This window comes from Coregonus lavaretus, assembly GCF_964263955.1.
Source record: "Coregonus lavaretus genome assembly, chromosome: 27".
Classification (NCBI taxonomy): domain Eukaryota; kingdom Metazoa; phylum Chordata; class Actinopteri; order Salmoniformes; family Salmonidae; genus Coregonus; species Coregonus lavaretus.
The window spans coordinates 14,194,344-14,212,829 of NC_140014.1; the positions used below are offsets into that span (position 1 = coordinate 14,194,344).

The 18,486-nt window shown below is 43.6% G+C and overlaps 1 protein-coding gene across 1 annotated transcript in view; it reads left to right on the forward strand.

Annotated features, from left to right (window-relative positions):
* LOC311102470 (tyrosine-protein kinase receptor-like) overlaps positions 1-18,486 on the forward strand; it is a 76,340-nt gene that overhangs the window by 48,144 nt on the left and 9,710 nt on the right. Inside the window, exons 13-21 of the mRNA XM_084143827.1 lie at positions 501-651; positions 870-989; positions 1,356-1,512; positions 1,915-2,097; positions 8,826-8,924; positions 9,407-9,559; positions 9,752-9,865; positions 12,156-12,342; positions 12,486-12,576. Coding sequence (XP_083999953.1) covers positions 501-651; positions 870-989; positions 1,356-1,512; positions 1,915-2,097; positions 8,826-8,924; positions 9,407-9,559; positions 9,752-9,865; positions 12,156-12,342; positions 12,486-12,576 — 1,255 coding nt within the window. The remainder of the gene's footprint in view (positions 1-500; positions 652-869; positions 990-1,355; positions 1,513-1,914; positions 2,098-8,825; positions 8,925-9,406; positions 9,560-9,751; positions 9,866-12,155; positions 12,343-12,485; positions 12,577-18,486) is intronic.

The following is an 18,486-nucleotide window of genomic DNA, read 5'->3' on the forward strand; positions in this document are numbered from 1 at the left end:
CTCACTGCTCACTCTCTCTCCATAATCTGGCCCCTGCCAAGGCAAGGCTTTGAACTCATTTATTGTAGTTGCTGGTCTAGTCATGGGGCCTCATTACAATGAGCTCCACAACACTAGATGTTAAAAGGGGTAAAGAAAGACAAGAAGTGGGTATCAGGGAGCTTCTCTGCTCTTCTTTGTTAGCATTGGTATGTTGTTGTCGGGGGGCTCAGCTGAGCTCTGATTACAGTAAAACTACAGAATATTTACCATGATTTCATCTGATGATACAAGCTGATGATACAAGTCTCAGGCAAAGCCTTGGTATTGCCAGTGTTACAGTATGATTTGAAGAGCTGCAAATCTTCTGATGCACTATAGAGACCAAACCAACATGGCTTTTTTGCATCCTTTCTGCAATGCTCACTCGTAATTAATTGAGTAGCCACTGTTATAAGGTCACCTAAGCACCAAACATGACCTTCAGTGGTCTTATCACATGTTTAATGTGCCCTCCTCAGGATCTCAGCCTATGGAGCTGCAGGTGGCAAAGGAGCAAAGAACCACAACAAGCGTTCCCACGGGGTCTTCATCTCAGCCATCTTCCCTCTGGAGAAGGGAGACATCCTGTATATACTGGTGGGACATCAGGGGGAGGATGCCTGTCCAGGGGTAAGTGTTAGAGGGGAGAGTTAGGCTATCTCAGGTGACATTATGGGTGGATAACCTGCTGTTCAAAGTGTTTAGTTTTCTTTCAATGTTTGATTACTTCCTGGTACTTCGGGTACCATCCAGAGAGTATTTCCCTCCTGATGGTATGAAAATATAATTTCAGACTGGCAGCCATTCTCTCTCGCTCTGATCTGACCATATCCAATTGTTCTCTGTAGAGAAATCCCCTGACACAGAAGATCTGCCTGGGGGAATCCTCAGTGATAGAAGATGCGTTCACTGGTGAGGATTGGGCAGGAGGTGGAGGGGGTGGCGGAGGAGCCACCTATATCTACAAGGTAAGAGTCCCTAATAAGAGTCCCTCCTCTCAACCTAACTTCATTCAACTATTTTCTGCTTTTATCTCATGATGGTGTCCGTCGGAAGCAGATGTAGCTGCTAGATATGAGCCGATTGATAAGCTTCAAAAAAGTTCTGAATGCATTCTAAAAGATAATTTATCATGGTCTTTATCTACAGATGTAGTGTTACAAGCAGTAGAGGTCAGAGGTTATGTTAATAGTTTTTTATCACAAGAGCCCTTTAACCTAGGAGTTGTATCTCTTTGTAACGCTGGACTGGCCCCTAAGTGGACTATGGACCATGGCAGAGGGTAGAGTGGTACTCTAAAAGCTGTTACTGTGTTTGATTGTGACCCCTGCCAGATGGAGGGTGGAGTACTGGTGCCTCTACTTATAGCAGCTGGTGGTGGAGGTAAAGCCTACCTGGAGGACCCAGAGAGCAGCTTGGACCAGATCCCTCTGGAGCAGTACGAGAATGACACGGTGGCCACCAGCTCCAACGGCAAGACTGGAGCAGCAGGTTGGTAGGGTTGCCTTTACATCATCACCTCCATGTGTCCCTTCGCCCTGATTTTCTTCACAGAGCTAACTATCTGCTCCCTGAAAACATATGGCTTTCATTCCTCTGACTGCTAAAGCTCCTACTTGAGTGTCTTCAGGAGAAAGGACAGGAGTGTGTCAGAGAAAGGGCAGGAGTGCAGGTGTTGGTATCAAGAAGCTGGAACATTCCCAGTAAATCTTGTTTGACCAGCAGGGTGTTATGGAACAATTATCGACACATCTTATGCAAACATCGATGGAAGTGTTTAGAGAGTGTGATGGCTAAATGAGGTGTTTGTGTGTGTGTGTGTGTGTGTGTGTGTGTGTGTGTGTGTGTGTGTGTATGTGTGTGTGTGTGTGTGTGTGTGTGTGTATGTTGCAGGGGGAGGTGGAGGCTGGAAGGACTCCTCCAGCTACTTGTGGTCAGGGAAGTCTCTCCTGGAGGGGGCCGAGGGGGGTTCCTCCTGCCCCCAAGCCTTATCCAAACTGTCCTGGGCCACCTTCGGGGGGTTCGGAGGGGGAGGGGGAGCCTGCACTGCTGGAGGAGGAGGAGGCGGATACAGAGGTAAGCTCACACACATATATTAAAATAATAATAATTATTATTATTGCTTTCCTATGTGCTGTACTATACTGTTAGGGGTGTTATTATAGGATTTAAGATCCTCCCTCTGTAGCCTCCAGCTCTTATCTAGCTGTGATGAATCTGACAAGATATTTATGCTGGAGAATTTACTTTGGCCCCAAGGAAAGGGGCAGGCTGATAACATTCACTGCTTTTCTGTCTTTATCTAGTATGATTTACTAGTTGTGGATCATGAAAGACCCTGCTCCCTGTTCTGGCTCGGGAAGAAAGTTCTACTTAATTGATTGATAAGATTGGAGTTCCATTTGGCTCCTCTGCAAAACATGACTGAGAGGAGATGGGTTGTTCCGTCAAAAGAGTAACTTTGATATTTTAAGTAGAAGTTGTGCACCAATATTGAATTTTAAAAGCCTGTTATATTAAATGAGTTGCCATTTAATATAGACCACATAGAGAATTAAATAAATCAGATTTTTTGTTTGAATAAAGACTTGCTAAAGGACCAAAATTAAACATTTTGACATGTCCTTCTGTCAACCCTGTTTCACCCATTATGGAAAAACCACATGATTTCACATGTGAAATTTCCACATTTGGCCTGTGTGAAATCATGTAAAACCATGTGTTTTTGGAACACTTCACGTGATGATATTTCACATGAAGTTTCACATGTGGATTTTCACGTGATCACATAACCTTTATATTTTTCACATGAGATTTCACAGGTGATGCCCTGCAAACAAAAATGAGTAGTTAGGATAGACACACAAGCTGTATCTTTTAACATAGTGTTTTCAACTTACCTACTTGACACACTTTGACATACATGATTACATTGTGTATGTTTATTTAAACAGAATAATATGCCCCACCAACATTAGACAACTATACAGAAAACCCCTAAAATTTCACCATATCGGGTGAACTGTTTAGAAATTACAGCACTTTTTGTACATAGTTCCCCCCGATTTTAGGGGACCAAAAGTATTGGGACAAATTCACTTACGTGTTTATTTAAGTAGTAAAAAGTGAAGTATTTGGTCCCATAATCATAGCACGCAATGACTACATCAAGCTTGTGACTCTACACATTTGTTGGATGCATTTGCTGTTTGTTTTGGTTGTGTTTCAGATTATTTTGTGCCCAATAGAAATTAATGGTAAATAATGTATTGGGTCATTTTGGAGTCACTTTTATTGTAAATAAGAATATAATATGTTTCTAAACACTTCTACGTTAATGTGGATGCTACCATGATTGCGGATAATCCTGAATGAATCGTGAATAATGATGAGTGAGAAAGTACCCCGCAAAAATGCTAACCTCCCTTGTTATTGTAATGGTGGGAGGTTAGCATGTCTTGGGGGTATGATATTTGTGCATCTTCATTCAGGATTATCCGTAATGCTAAGTGCAGAGATGTATTATAAGTAATGAATGTGTAGAGGAATGCTACAGACTTTGCGGCGCAGCAGAAAAATCAGTGTACCCCGAATCCAGAGGTTGTGAGTTCAAATCCCAGGTGGGGTGATATTGAAACGTCAGTACTAAGTGATCATGTCAAATATTGTCATTGATTTTTTTTTTAAGTACACTATTTTAGCTGTACAGCATACCACTTACTTTAAAACCCCCATATAATTTCATTCCCTACAACAAAAAAACACGTGAAATTTAACCTAACACATCTCTTGTTTCAACATGTGAAAACAGCAATTTCACATGCGGAAATGCGATTTCACGTGTTGAGCTGAAATGTTCTCATGTAAAAAAAAAAGAGACGTGTCAGGTCAGTTCATATGTGGAACCATATGTTCACATGTATTACATTTAGAGTTCACATATTAACACCACCTTTTCACATGTGAGGAGAATAACATGTTTTCACCTCACATGTAAATTGCAGAAAATCTAACTCTCACATGTGGAATTGTATTTTCACATGTGGAAAACTTTTTGAAATGTTGTATTCCTGTTGTCACATTTATTTCACATGAGATCATGGGTTCACATGCAAAAATGTGTAGTTTCATGTTATCACATGTTGCTTTTACAGTGAGGGGAAAAAAGTATTTGATCCCCTGCTGATTTTGTACATTTGCCCACTGACAAAGAAATGATCAGTCTATAATTTTAATGGTAGGTTTATTTGAACAGTGAGAGACAGAATAACAACAAAAAAATCCAGAAAAACGCATGTAAAAAATATTATAAATTGATTTGCATTTTAAAGAGGGAAATAAGTATTTGACCCCCTCTCAATCAGAAACATTTCTGGCTCCCAGGTGTCTTTTATACAGGTAACGAGCTGAGATTAGGAGCACAATCTTAAAGGGAGTGCTCCTAATCTCAGCTTGTTACCTGTATAAAAGACACCTGTCCACAGAAGCAATCAATAAATCAGATTCCAAACTCTCCACCATGGCCAAGACCAAAGAGCTCTCCAAGGATGTCAGGGACAAGATTGTAGACCTACACAAGGCTGGAATGGGCTACAAGACCATCGCCAAGCAGCTTGGTGAGAAGGTGACAACAGTTGGTGCGATTATTCGCAAATGGAAGAAACACAAATGAACTGTCAATCTCCCTCGGCCTGGGGCTCCATGCAAGATCTGACCTCGTGGAGTTGCAATGATCATGAGAACGGTGAGGAATCAGCCCAGAACAACACGGGAAGATCTTGTCAATGATCTCAAGGCAGCTGGGACCATAGTCACCAAGAAAACAATTGGTAACACACTACGCCGTGAAGGACTGAAATCCTGCAGCGCCCGCAAGGTCCCCCTGCTCAAGAAAGCACATCTGAAGTTTGCCAATGAACATCTGAATGATTCAGAGGAGAACTGGGTGAAAGTGTTGTGGTCAGATGGGACCAAAATCGAGCTCTTTGGCATCAACTCAACTCGCCGTGTTTGGAGGAGGAGGAATGCTGCCTATGACCCCAAGAACACCATCCCCACCGTCAAACATGGAGGTGGAAACATTATGCTTTGGGGGTGTTTTTCTGCTAAGGGGACAGGACAACTTCACCACATCAAAGGGATGATGGACGGGGCCATCATCCTTCCCTCAGCCAGGGCATTGAAAAGGGGTCGTGGATGGGTAATCCAGCATGACAATGACCCAAAACACACGGCCAAGGCAACAAAGGAGTGGCTCAAGAAGAAGCACATTAAGGTCCTGGAGTGGCCTAGCCAGTCTCCAGACCTTAATCCCATAGAAAATCTGTGGAGGAAGCTGAAGGTTCGTGTTGCCAAACATCAGGCTCGAAACCTTAATGACTTGGAGAAGATCTGCCAAGAGGAGTGGGACAAAATCCCTCCTGAGATGTGTGCAAACCTGGTGGCCAACTACAAGAAAGGTCTGACCTCTGTGATTGCCAACAAGGGTTTTACCACCAAGTACTAAGTCATGTTTTGCAGAGGGGTCAAATACTTATTTCCCTCTTTAAAATGCAAATCAATTTATAACATTTTTGACATGCGTTTTTCTGGATTTTTTTATTGTTATTGTCTCTCACTGTTCAAATAAACCTACCATTAAAATTATGGACTGATCATTTCTTTGTCAGGGGGCAAACGTCACATGTTATCACATTAACTTCATATAAGATCACATGGTTTTTCAGTAAGGGATTTTAACACACCTAACCCCAATATTTCTCCAAATTTCACCGTCATTGTAAAGCACTGGTTATTTTGTTGCTTTGACAAAGTAATTTCTGAAGATTATTATTTATTTCATGTGATTAGTGATTCATTTACGTCTGTCCCTCATTTTAAGATCGACCCTGTTACTTGAAGTGAACTCTCGTTTTAATATGGTGAAACTATTCCTTTTTAAATATATTTTTTCAAAAGAAACATTGAACAACTAATAGTCAAATAAAAGTGTAAAAGCAGATGAGCTGGTTGTACTCATTTTGGCCATTTCCTGGTGTTTTGTGATGTTAAACTGAGTGGGTCGAGCATAACACGTCAACCCTGGCTGTTACCCATAGATAGACAACATCATTCATTCATTGGTAGCAGCCTAGACAGAGAGCTCCTGTAAATGTGTACATATTTAGTTATTTTTAAGTGTGTTTTCATTGACTTTGGAACAAACATTTTAGTTTTTCATAACAATTCGTTTTTAATGCATATACAGTATCTGGTGGTTTTGAGCCACGGATTTGCAGATTGACTGACAGGTCAACTATTTTTGGCTTGGCTAGCTAGCTAGCTGGCTAATGTTTTTGTTTAAAAAATGCATCTGGAAACAGTAGCAGCTTTTCTATTTCACATGGCTGCCATCTTTTGAGAAAATCATGTGAGGAGTCTCTTGAAGCGTGAGAGGAATGGGAGATGGAGGAATACAGTGCTGGGGCAGAGGGCTCGTAGAGAGGACGACTGGCTACTATTCTGAACTTTGTGTGGTGGGCTTTCTGGCACCCAGAGCTGCCGAGGCATCACACAGTGGGTGCTTCACAGAGTGGAATAGCAGTCCAGTGGCTATATGACAAGCTGGTTCCCAGTCTTGCCCTCTAAAAGATCATGAGCAGACTCCATGACCATCATCTACCATCCTCTGATCAGCTCCTTCTGCTCAAGCCATGAACGGACTCTCTCCATGTGCAGAGGATGCAGCATTCAAAGACTTGGCCTGTATTGGTTGACCTGACCTGTCATGATACATTGCTTTTATTTATTTTATTATAATTTTTTGCTTATGAAGCACTTTGAGATTTCTATTATGGAAGCGCTATAGAAGTTTAATAAATTATTGGTATTAAAGCTGCAATATGTAACTTTTTGGGCTACCTGACAAAATTCACATAGGATTGTGAGTTATAGATACACTACATGATGAAAAGTATGTGGAGACCTGCTCATCAAAAATCTCATTCCAAAATCATGGGCATTAATATGGAGTTGGTTCCCCATTTGCTGCTATAACAGCCTCCACTCTTCTGGGAATGCTTTCCACTAGATGTTGGAACATTGCTGCAGGGACTTGCTTCCATTCAGCCACAACAGCATAAGTGAGGTCAGGCACTGATGCTAGGCGATTCGGCCTGGCTCGCAGTCAGTGTTCCAATTCATCCCAAAGGTGTTCAATGGGGTTGAGGTCAGGGCTCTGTGCAGGCCAGTCAAATTCTTCCACACTGATCTCGACAAACCATTCTGTATGGACCTCGCTTTGTGCATGGGGGCATTGTCATGCTGAAACAGGAAAGGGCCTTCCCCAAACCGTTGCCATAAAGTTGGAAGCACAGAATCGTCTAGAATGTCATTGTATGCTGTAGTGTTAAGATTTCCCTTCACTGGAACTAAGGGGCCTAGCCCGAACCATGAAAAACAGCCCAGACCATTATTCCTCCTCCACCAAACTTTACAGTTGGCACTATGCATTGGGGCAGATAGCGTTCTCCTGGTGTCCGCCAAGCACAGATTCGTCCATCGGACTGCCAGATGGTGAAGCGTGATTCATCAGTCCAGAGAACGCGTTTCCACTGCTCCAGATTCCAATGGTGGCAAGCTTTACACCACTCCAGCCTACACTTGGCATTGCGCATGGTGATCTTAGGCTTGTGTGTGGCTGCTCGGCCTTGGAAACCCATTTCATGAAGCTCCCGACGAAAAGTTATTGTGCTGACATTGCTTACAGAGGCAGTTTGGAACTCGGTATTGAGTGTTGCAACCGAGGACAGATTATTTTTACACACTACAAGCTTCAGCACTCGGCAGTCCCGTTCTGTGAGCTTGTGTGTCCTACCACTTAGTGGCTGAGCCGTTGTTGCTCCTAGACGTTTCCACTTCACAATAAAGGCACTTTCAGTTGATCGGGGCAGCTCTAACAGTGCAGAAATTTGACGAACTGACTTGTTGGAAAGGTGGCATTCTATGACGGTGCCATGTTAAAAGTCACTGAACTCTTCAGTACGGGCCATTCTACTGCCAATGTTTGTCTATGGAGATTGCAAGGCGGTGTGCTCGATTTGATACACCTGTCAGCAACGGGTGTGGCAGAAATAGCCGAATCCACTAATTTGAAGGGCTGTCCACATACTTTTGGTGATGTAGTGTATGTAATTCTCATTGAAAGCAAGTCTAAGAAGCGGTACATATGTTCTATGTGCGCTATTTCTATGTTTTTGTGTCTTTTACTTTCAGGTTTTGTACACCATATATTTCAAAATATATTTCACAGCAGTTTAGATGGTAAAATGATTATCTACACTATACTTGCTTGTTTGTCACATAAACTAAAATTAGGCAAACTATTAGAATTTTGCTTTCAATACCCCCTGTCAGAAGGGGATTTAAGATTAAACCTGTTATGGTCAACCCCTTTACTTTATTTGGTACTTTATAGGCATTTACTATAGTCCTTTTTTTAATTTAACCTCTTGAGATGGGAACTTTTTTATGAAGTTGAACATGTGCTCTTCATGAAAACTTTTTTTTGACCAAATTACACTTCTCAAAAGGCACCATATTGGTGGAACGATCCAGATATGAACAGATTGAGAGACATTCGATTTCTTTCAGCATCATTAACATACCACACATACTCTCCCTCTACCCAGACCTTTTTTGTTCAAAAGGAAGATTGCCACTTATAATGTGAGCAGATGTTATGCAGGCAATAATAAGCCATTATTATTATTATTATTAGCTCAAACATGCACTTATCTTTGATATCGTGTTTAATCTAAATCAAGGTGGCGATGCCGCGCTGACTGATGACATCACAGCGGGTGGTCAGGATGGCATCTCCTTTGTTCATCCCATGGGGGAGATATTTCTCCAGCCGCTGGCAGGTAAGGCTTTCTCCTACTACCAGTTAACTAATTGATCGCCTCACGGATCCTGTTGATCCTGGCGCCATGCTGTCTTCTCTTTAGCCACTGATGTGGAAAAACAGGCATCCCCTCAATTCTTTACAGCACGACAATGTCATTTGTGACCAAAGCATGTGCCGCCAGTCCTGCCCGGAATACAAAGCAGTCCTCTGTGTAGTGAAAGACATGACAAAGACACTAACTAAAACAGATCAATTGATCCATGGTCATGCAGTATCGACTTTACAGTGAAATCATGATTAAGTTTAGTTGACCATAGCTAAGAATTTAACACCAGTGTTTGACAATGTTAAGAAGAAGAGATACAAAGAACTCAGATTGTAAAACATCTTCTCTTTTTAATCATACATATGGCTAAGTTGACCAGTGCTTGTGCTACAGCATTGTTCTTGTGAGATTCATGTGGTGATGTAACTTCCTCTGTCATCCTCTCCACTCAGCCATGGAGAGCCATGGAGAATGTGAGATCAAGGTGCAGCTCAACTGCAGTCACTGCCAGACCCAGAGCTGCAAACGAGACGAGGACACTCGACTCATCCTCTGCCTTTGTCACAACGAGGAGGTGCTGGCCAGTGACAACGTCACCTGCACAGGTAACTTCTGTACAGTCATGGAAATATTTACATTAAATGGCACACTCATCAAATAAAATAAATGGAGGAATGGAATGGAAGGTTGTTAACTACCTTACTAGTAGTCCCATTGTCTCTGATACATTGTTATGATCTTAGTGGTTCTCTATCTTCCCCTGCTAACCCTGACCTCTGACCCCCCCCCACCAGCAGCAGTCCCTCAGAGCCTCACCCCAAAAGGCCAGCTGTCCCTGTCCCTCATCCTGGCCGTGGTGGCATCTACCGTGGTGACGGGCATCGTCCTGACCTGCGCCAGCCTCACCCTCAGTAAGAGACTCTTCCAGTTCTGTGTCGACTCTGTGCCCTCCACCTTTCATCGCCTGTGAGCTGTGAGCTTCTCTCCATGCCAACGATACTGTATTTAACTTTCAGAATGAAAGCATCCTGAAAAGGCAGGACGCTTAGCATTTTAAACCAAGCTGTGGTTTAATGTATTCTCTTTGAGGGAAATGTGACATTGGATGAGAGTGAATGGCAGAAGTACACGATTTTCACTGCAGTTAAAAGCCAGGAAGAGACTTAATTGTAGAGAAAGGCAAAGCTTGAATATAAAATATCTCAGAGACTTGACAGAAAGAGTACAAAAGGTGGCCTTTTAGGAATTTTGGCTTATAATTTTCCACAGTGACAATAATGGGTTTGCCTTGCCAGCCCTTGGGCATTATATTTCTTTCAGATATCAAGCCTGGTAGAGACTAGACATATTTTAAGTGTGATACACATACTTTTAGAGGGGCTTAAGGGATTACAGTGAGACTAACCACCTTTCACTCTTGCACTATTTCAGACCACAAAATCTAAGACATTTCTGTTAGAGTTAAGGGGTTAGCTAGGTATTCAGTTGGTTGTGTGGCACTTTGGGATTGATGGTCCCAATTGTGTGCAATAACATATACTGTATATCTATTCATGCTTCAAAGGGCACATTGGACACATCTCCAGTAACAATTCTTACCCTCTACTGTATACTTATTTTATAATGACATGGGTTTATTTGAATTCAAGGTGATACATGGTTTAACTGCTTAATGCTAATGATTGCACAATTAGCCTGCTAAAAGGAATGATTAGGGAATTAGGAAAATGACTGATATGAACCTTTAAATTGTACCTTTGATTATTCTGCTTTGAGGATGGAAGGAGAGAATAATAATCGATTCTCCTAATATTAGTGTCTAACTTTGTCTTGCCAATAGGCAATGATCAATATCATATTGAATGCTGCTACTGTGTCATATGTGTACTTTATGTGTGCTCATGCAAAAAAAAAGTACAGATTGTCTTATTAGTTTTTTGGCAAAAAAATGTACTACATTGAGGGATTATTTGATGTTTCTCTTGCAGTAAGACGGGAGGTAAGTTCTGTCAGTGCAAGACTCTTATTTTCCAGCCAAGGAGTGTCTAACCATGGAGTGTCTTATCATGGCAGAATGTCAATTTAAACTTGAAAAGCACTGTGGTGGTGACTCATCACTATGCATATGCCCTGTCAGGATCCAAGCATTACTGCCTTACTGCGAAATGCATTTCGCTACACCCGCAATAACATCTGCTAAACACGTGTATGTGACCAATAACATTTTATTTTATTTGATTTGAAATGGTCTTCCTAATCCCCTATACTTCTCTCATATAGTGTACATCTCTCAACTGTGGAGGAGTTAATACTACCAATAAAAATATAGTGTTGGCATATTAACGATTAACTACGTGATAACTTTTGTCCATGAAGGCAACAAACCATCCCTCTATGTCAGTATGAGATACATATATTTAGAGTTTGACTTGTGCACTAACTGTAACACACTTCTTTCCAATGCTAAATAAATAAAACTCGTAATTAACACAAAGTTTCACAGTGAAGTGAAAGTCCCTTTGAACTTTCCCATAAGCCTCAGAGGAAGTGATGTCAGAGCTGTCAATTCAAAAAGCATACTGTACAGTGTCAGTATATAGTTTCCCTATATCCTAAATACACAACATGCATAACACACAACACACACACACACTCAACCCAACCCAAAAGCCAGATGGTCATGCAGCCACACAGTGGCCCATGGAGATGGCCCTTCCAGGTGGAGACAGACCTCAGACAGTTAACAGTGTCTCTTCACCTGAGCTCTCCCCCATGTAGGTTGGTAGTCTGTCCACGGGCCCCCCACTCCTCCCCCGAGCGTCGCGTCTGTCTGCACCTGCAGCTCGACGTCACGGCAGAGGGCACCTCTCACCTCCACGCATCGCCCCCCAGGGCACCCACCCAGCCCCCCAGGCAGACTACCAACCTGCATCGAGGCCGCAGGCCGCCTCCACGGAGGGTGAGTCCTCGGTCCTCAACTCACAGACTGTCAGCTAGTCACTGATTGGACCAGGGGCAGAGGCCATATGTTAGAGGTCAGAGGCCAGAGGTTAGAGGACAGACAGACATTAGGGTAGTGTGTGTGTGATGCATGCGTTAGTGGGTTGTTGTGTCTCTGATCGGTACAGGATAGTAACAGTTTGAAGCAGAGGGCTGTATCACAGTAACCAACGCTATCTTCCTGGTCTCTCTCCCCTACAGTATACTACCGTAAGAAGAACCAGCTGCATGCGGTCAGACTGCGTCTCCAGAGTCCAGAGTACAAGCTGAGTAAGATCCGGTCATCGACCATCATGACAGACTACAACCCCAACTACTGCTTCGCTGGCAAGGCTGCTTCACTGAGCGAGCTGAAGGAAGTACCACGCAAGAACATCACCCTCCTCAGGTAAGCCACACACACAGTAAGCTATTAAGTGTATTACATGATAATTGATTGTAGTAGTGTGCTATATTCAAGTCACTTCAGGTTTTGACTGGACTCTGGAATTAAGCTCTTTGTCATCTGTCTGGCTTGGTGTGTGTTTGCAGGGCGTTGGGCCATGGAGCATTTGGGGAGGTGTATGAGGGCCAGGTTCTAGGGATGAATGGAGAGAACACAGCCATGCAAGTGGCTATAAAGGTCAGTTCCTCTTCCTCCGTCTCCTTTACTCCTCCATGACTAAGAGCACATTAGCACATAGCAGTTGAAAGGAAGTAATTGCTCTTGGGCAGTGCATATGACTGAATGTCTAAAAAGCAGGAGTAGAGAGAAGATGGTTAATATTGATAACCTTTTGACAAAAACATGTATTCCTCTATGGTAGTTTTCCTTTACATTTCCTTCATTATATGCACTGCTGGTCTGTTGCATTGAGAACTGCCTGGAGGTCAACAAAAACAAGGTCCCCTTTTTGCCTCTGTTGTAAGTAACAATGACACGTGTTTGATGTATTGGATAACGTTCCACCATTCCGCTCCAGCCATTACCACAAGCCCGTTAAGGTGCCACCAACCTCCTGTGGTTAAAATGTAACATAATTGCATCACACATACTGTAGATGATGACATTGTACAGAACATAATTCATTAATTAATTCAGCTACATATATTAGTTAATTCATTGATTTTCCTAGAAAACCTGGTGTGAAAATCAATCAAATGTATTAATAAAGCCCTTTTTACATCAGCAGATGTCACAAACTGCTTATACAGAAACCTAAAACCCCAAACTAGCAAGCAATGTAGATGTAGAAGCACGGTGGCTAGGAAAAACTCCCTAGAAAGGCAGGAACCTAGGAAAAAACCTAGAGAGGAACCAGGCTCTGAGGGGTGGCCAGTCCTCTTCTGGCTGTGCCGGGTGGAGATTATAAGAGTACATGGCCATTAAGGCTAGATCGTTCTTCAAGATGATCAACTGTTCATAGATGACCAGCAAGGTCAAATAATAATCACAGTGGTTATAGAGGGTGCAACAGGTCAGCACCTCAGGTTTAAATGTCAGTTGGCTTTTCATAGCCGAGCATTAAGAGGTCGAGACAGCAGGTGTGGTAGAGAGAGAGAGAGAGAGAGAGAGAGAGAGAGAGAGTCGAAACAGCAGTTCTGGTGAACAGGTTCCATAGCCACAGGCAGAACAGCAGAAAATGATTCAGCAGCACAACCAGGTGGACTGGGGCCGGGGACAGCCAGGAGTCATCAGGCCAGGTAGTCCAGAGGCATGGTCCTAGGTCTCAGGTCCTCAGAGAGAGAGACGAGGTAGCATACTTAAGATCACACAGGACACCAGATAAGACAGGAGAAATACACTAGATAGGACAGACTGACCCTAGCCCCCCGGCACATAGACTATTGCAGAATAGATACTGGGGACTGAGACAGGGGCGGTCGGGGGACACTGTGGCCCTGTCCAAAGTTACCCCCGGATAGAGCCAACCAGGCAGGATATAATCCCACTCACTTTGCCAAAGCACAACCCCCACACCACCATAGGAATATCAACAGACCACCAACTTACTACCCTGGGACAAGACGGAGTATAGCCCACAGAGATCTCCCCCACCACACGAGCCCGAGGGGGCGCAAGACCGGACAAGAAGATAACGTCAGTGACTCAACCCACTCAAGTCAAGTATAGCGAAAAAAGCCTGGCAAGATGTGATGCAACCTCCTAGGGACGGCATGGGAGAGCACTAGCAAGCCAGTGACTCAGCCCCCGTAATAGGGTCAGAGGCAGAGAATCCCAGTGGAGAGAGGAGAGCCGGCCAGGCAGAGACAGCAAGGGCGGTTCGTCACTCCAGTGCTTTGCCGTTCACCTTCACACCCCTGGGCCAGACTCTACTCAATCATAGGACCTACTGAAGAGATGAGTCTTCAGTAAAGACTTAAAGGTTGAGACCGAGTCTGCGTCTCCCACATAGATCAGTAGACCATTCCATAAAAATGTAGCTCTAAAGGACAAACCCCTGCCTCCAGCTGTTTGCTTAGAAATTCTAGGAACTTACCAATTGGATACCACAAAATTGGGAAGAAAAAGGGGGTAAAATACCAACAAAAAAAAATACATTCTAGGAACAATAAGGAGTCCTGTGTCTTGTGACCGTAGCGTACATGTACGTATGTACGGCAGGAAAAAAATCGGAGAGATGGGTAGGAGGAAGTCCATGTAATGCTTTGTAGGTTAGCAGTAAAACTATGAAATCAGCCATAGCCTTAACAGGAAGCCAGGCTAGCACTGGAGTAATACGATACATTTTGGGGGTTCTTGTCAAGATTATAGAAGCCATATTTAGCACTAGCTGAAGTGTATTTAGTGCTTTATCCGGGTAGCTGGAGAGTAGAGCATTGCAGTAGTCTAATCTTGAAGTAAAAAAAAAGCATGGGTTAGCTTTTTTGCATCATTTTTAGACAAAAGGTGGAAGTGGTTTAGCTTGTTAAAAAGATGGAAAAGATGGAAAAGCTGCTCTTTAAATATTTGTTTAATATGTTCATCGAAAGAGAGATCAGGGTCCAGAAAAACGCAGAGGTCCTTCACAGTTTTATTTGAGATGACTGTACAACCATCAAAATTATCTCTTTGTTTCTTGGGACCTAGAACTAGCATCTCTGTTTTGTCCAAGTTTAAAAGTAAAACATTTGCCACCATCCACTTCCTTATGTCTGAAACATAGGCTTCCAGAGTAGTCCATTTTGGGGCTTCATCATGTTTCATCAAATGTACAGCTGTATGTCCTCTGCATAGCAGTGAAAGTTGACATTGTGTTTCTGAATGAGGTAGCATATACAGTGCATTTGGAAAGTATTCAGACCCCTTGACTTTTTACACATTTTGTTACGTTACAGCCTTATTCTAAAATTGATTAAATAGTTGTTTCCCCTCATCAATCTACACAAAATACCCCATAAGCAAAAACAGGTTTGTAGAGATTTTTGCAAATGTATAAAAAAAATAAAGAAATTAATTATTACATTTATATAATTATTCAGACCCTTTACTCAGTACTTTGTTGAAGCACCTTTGGCAGCGTATACAGCCTCGAGTCTTCTTCGGTATGACGCTACAAGCTTGGCACACCTGTATTTGGGGAGTTTCTCCCATTCTTCTCAGCAGATCCTCTCAAGCTCTGTCAGGTTGGATGGGAAGCATCACTGCACAGCTATTTTCAGGTCTCTCCAGAGATGTTTAATCGGGTTCAAGTCCGGGCTCTGGCTGGGCCACTCAAGGACATTCAGAGACTTGTCCCGACCCACTCCTGCATTGTCTAGACAACCTTGGCTGTGTGCTTAGGGTCATTGTCCTGTTGGAAGGTGAACCTTCGCCCCAGTCTGAGGTCCAGAGCACTCTGGAGCAGGTTTTCATCAAGGATCTTTCTGTACTTTGCCCCGCTCATCTTTCCCTCAATCCTGACAAGTCTCCCAGTCATTGCCGCTGAAAAACATCCCCACAGCATGATGCTGCCACCATCATGCTTCACCGTAGGGAGGGTGCCAGGTTTCCTCCAGACGTGATGCTTGGCATTCAGGCCAAAGAGTTCAATCTTGGTTTTATCAGACCAGAGAATATTGTTTCTCATGGTCTGAGAGTCCTTTAGGTGCCTTTTGGCAAACTCCATGCAGGCTGTCATGTGCCTTTTACTGAGGAGTGGCTTCCGTCTGGCCACTCTACCATAAAGGCCTGATTGGTGGAGTGCTGCAGAGATGGTTGTCCTTCTGGAAGGTTCTTCCATCTCCACAGAGGAACTCTGGAGCACTGTCAGAGTGACCATCGGGTTCTTGGTCACCTCCCTGACCAAGGCCCTTCTCCCCCGATTGCTCAGTTTGGCCGGGCGGCCAGCTCTAGGAAGAGTCTTGATGGTTCCAAACTTCTTCCATTTAAGAATGATGGAGACCACTTTGTTCTTGGGGACCTTCAATGCAGCAGACCTTTTTTGGTACCCTTCCCCAGATCTGCGTCTCGACACAATCCTGTCTCGGAGCTCTGCGGACAATTCCTTTGTTTGCTTGTTTTTTGCTCTGACATGCACTGTCAACTGTGGCACCTTATATTGAAAGGTGTGTGCCTTTCCAAATCATGTCCAGTCAATTGAATTTACCAAAGGTGGACTCCAATCAAGTTGTAGAAACATCTCAAGGATGATCAATTGAAACAGGATGCACCTGAGCTCAATTTTGAGTCTCATAGCATTATGGGGTATTGTGTGGATAGAATGGATAGAATGGCGCCGGAGAAGATGGCTGCCGTTTTACAGCCCTCTAACCAATTGTACTATTATGTGTGTTTTTCCGCGTTATTTGTAATTTATTTTGTACATAATGTTTCTGCCATCGTCTCTTATAACCAAAAAGAGCTTCTGGATATCAGGACAGCGATTACTCACCTCGTATTGGACAAATAATTTTTCTTCAACGAGGCGGCCGCGAAGGATATCCTACAGACATTCCTCATTCGCATGAGGAAGAGACGGAGATATCGTGGACGTAGGTCGGGGTGCCTTGTAAGGATCCGACGGCGAGCGAGTAAACTGCCGCTCCCATCAATCCTATTAGCCAATCTTCAATCATTGGAAAATAAATTGGATGACCTAAGATTACGGTTATCCTACCAACAGGACATTAAAAACTGTAATATCTTATGTTTCACCGAGTCGTGGCTGAATGACGACATGGATAACATACAGCTAGCGGCTATACGCTACATCGGCAGGATAGAACGGCTGACTCCGGTAAGACAAGGGGTGGCGGTCTGTGTATATTTGTAAACAACAGCTGGTGCACAAAATCAAATACTAAGGAAGTCTGGAGGTTTTGCTCGCCTGAGGTAGAGTATCTTATGATAACCTGTAGACCACACTATTTACCAAGAGAGTTTTCATCTATATTTTTCATAGCCGTCTATTTACCACCACAAACCAATGCTGGCATTAAGATTGCACTGAATTAGCTGTATAAGGCCATAAGTCAACAGGAAAACACTCATCCAGAGGCAGCGCTCCTAGTGGCCGGGGACTTTAAATCCGTTCTACCTCATATCTACCAGTATGTTAAATGTGCAACCAGAGGAAAAAAACTCTAGACCACCTTTACTCCACACACAGAGACGCATACAAAGCTCTCCCTCGCCCTCCATTTGGCAAATCTGACCATAACTCTATCCTCCTGATTCCTGCTTATAAGCAAAAACTAAAGCAGGAAGCACCAGTGACTCGGTTAATAAAAAAGTGGTCAGATGACGCAGATGCTAAGCTACAGGACTGTTTTGCTAGCACAGACTGGAACATGTTCCGGGATTCTTCAGATAGCATTGAGGAGTACACCACATCAGTCACTGGCTTCATCAATAAGTGCATCAATGATGTCGTCCCCACAGTGACCGTACGTACATACCCTAACCAGAAGCCATGGATTACAGGAAACATCCGCACTGAGCTAAAGGGTAGAGCTGCCGCTTTCAAGGAGCGGGACTCTAACCCGGACGCTTATAAGAAATCCCGCTATGCCCTCCGACGAACCATCAAACAGGCAAAGAGTCAATACAGGACTAAGATTGAATCGTACTACACCGGCTCTGACGCTCATCGGATGTGGCAGGGCTTGAAAACTATTACAGACTACAAAGGGAAGCACAGCCGCGAGCTTCCCAGTGACACAAGCCTACCAGACGAGCTAAACCACTTCTATGCTCGCTTCGAGGCAAGCAACACTGAAGCATGCATGAGAGCACCAGCTGTTCCGGATGACTATGTGATCACGCTCTCCGTAGCCAATGTGAGTAAGACTTTTAAGCAGGTCAACATTCACAAGGCCGCAGGGCCAGACAGATTACCAGGACGTGTACTCTGAGCATGTGTTGACCAACTGGCAAGTGTCTTCACTGACATTTTCAACATGTCCCTGACTGAGTCTGTAATACCAACATGTTTCAAGCAGACCACCATAGTCCCCGTGCCCAAGGACACTAAGATAACCTGCCTAAATGACTACCGACCCGTAGCACTGACGTCTGTAGCCATGAAGTGCTTTGAAAGGCTGGTCATGGCTCACATCAACACCATTATCC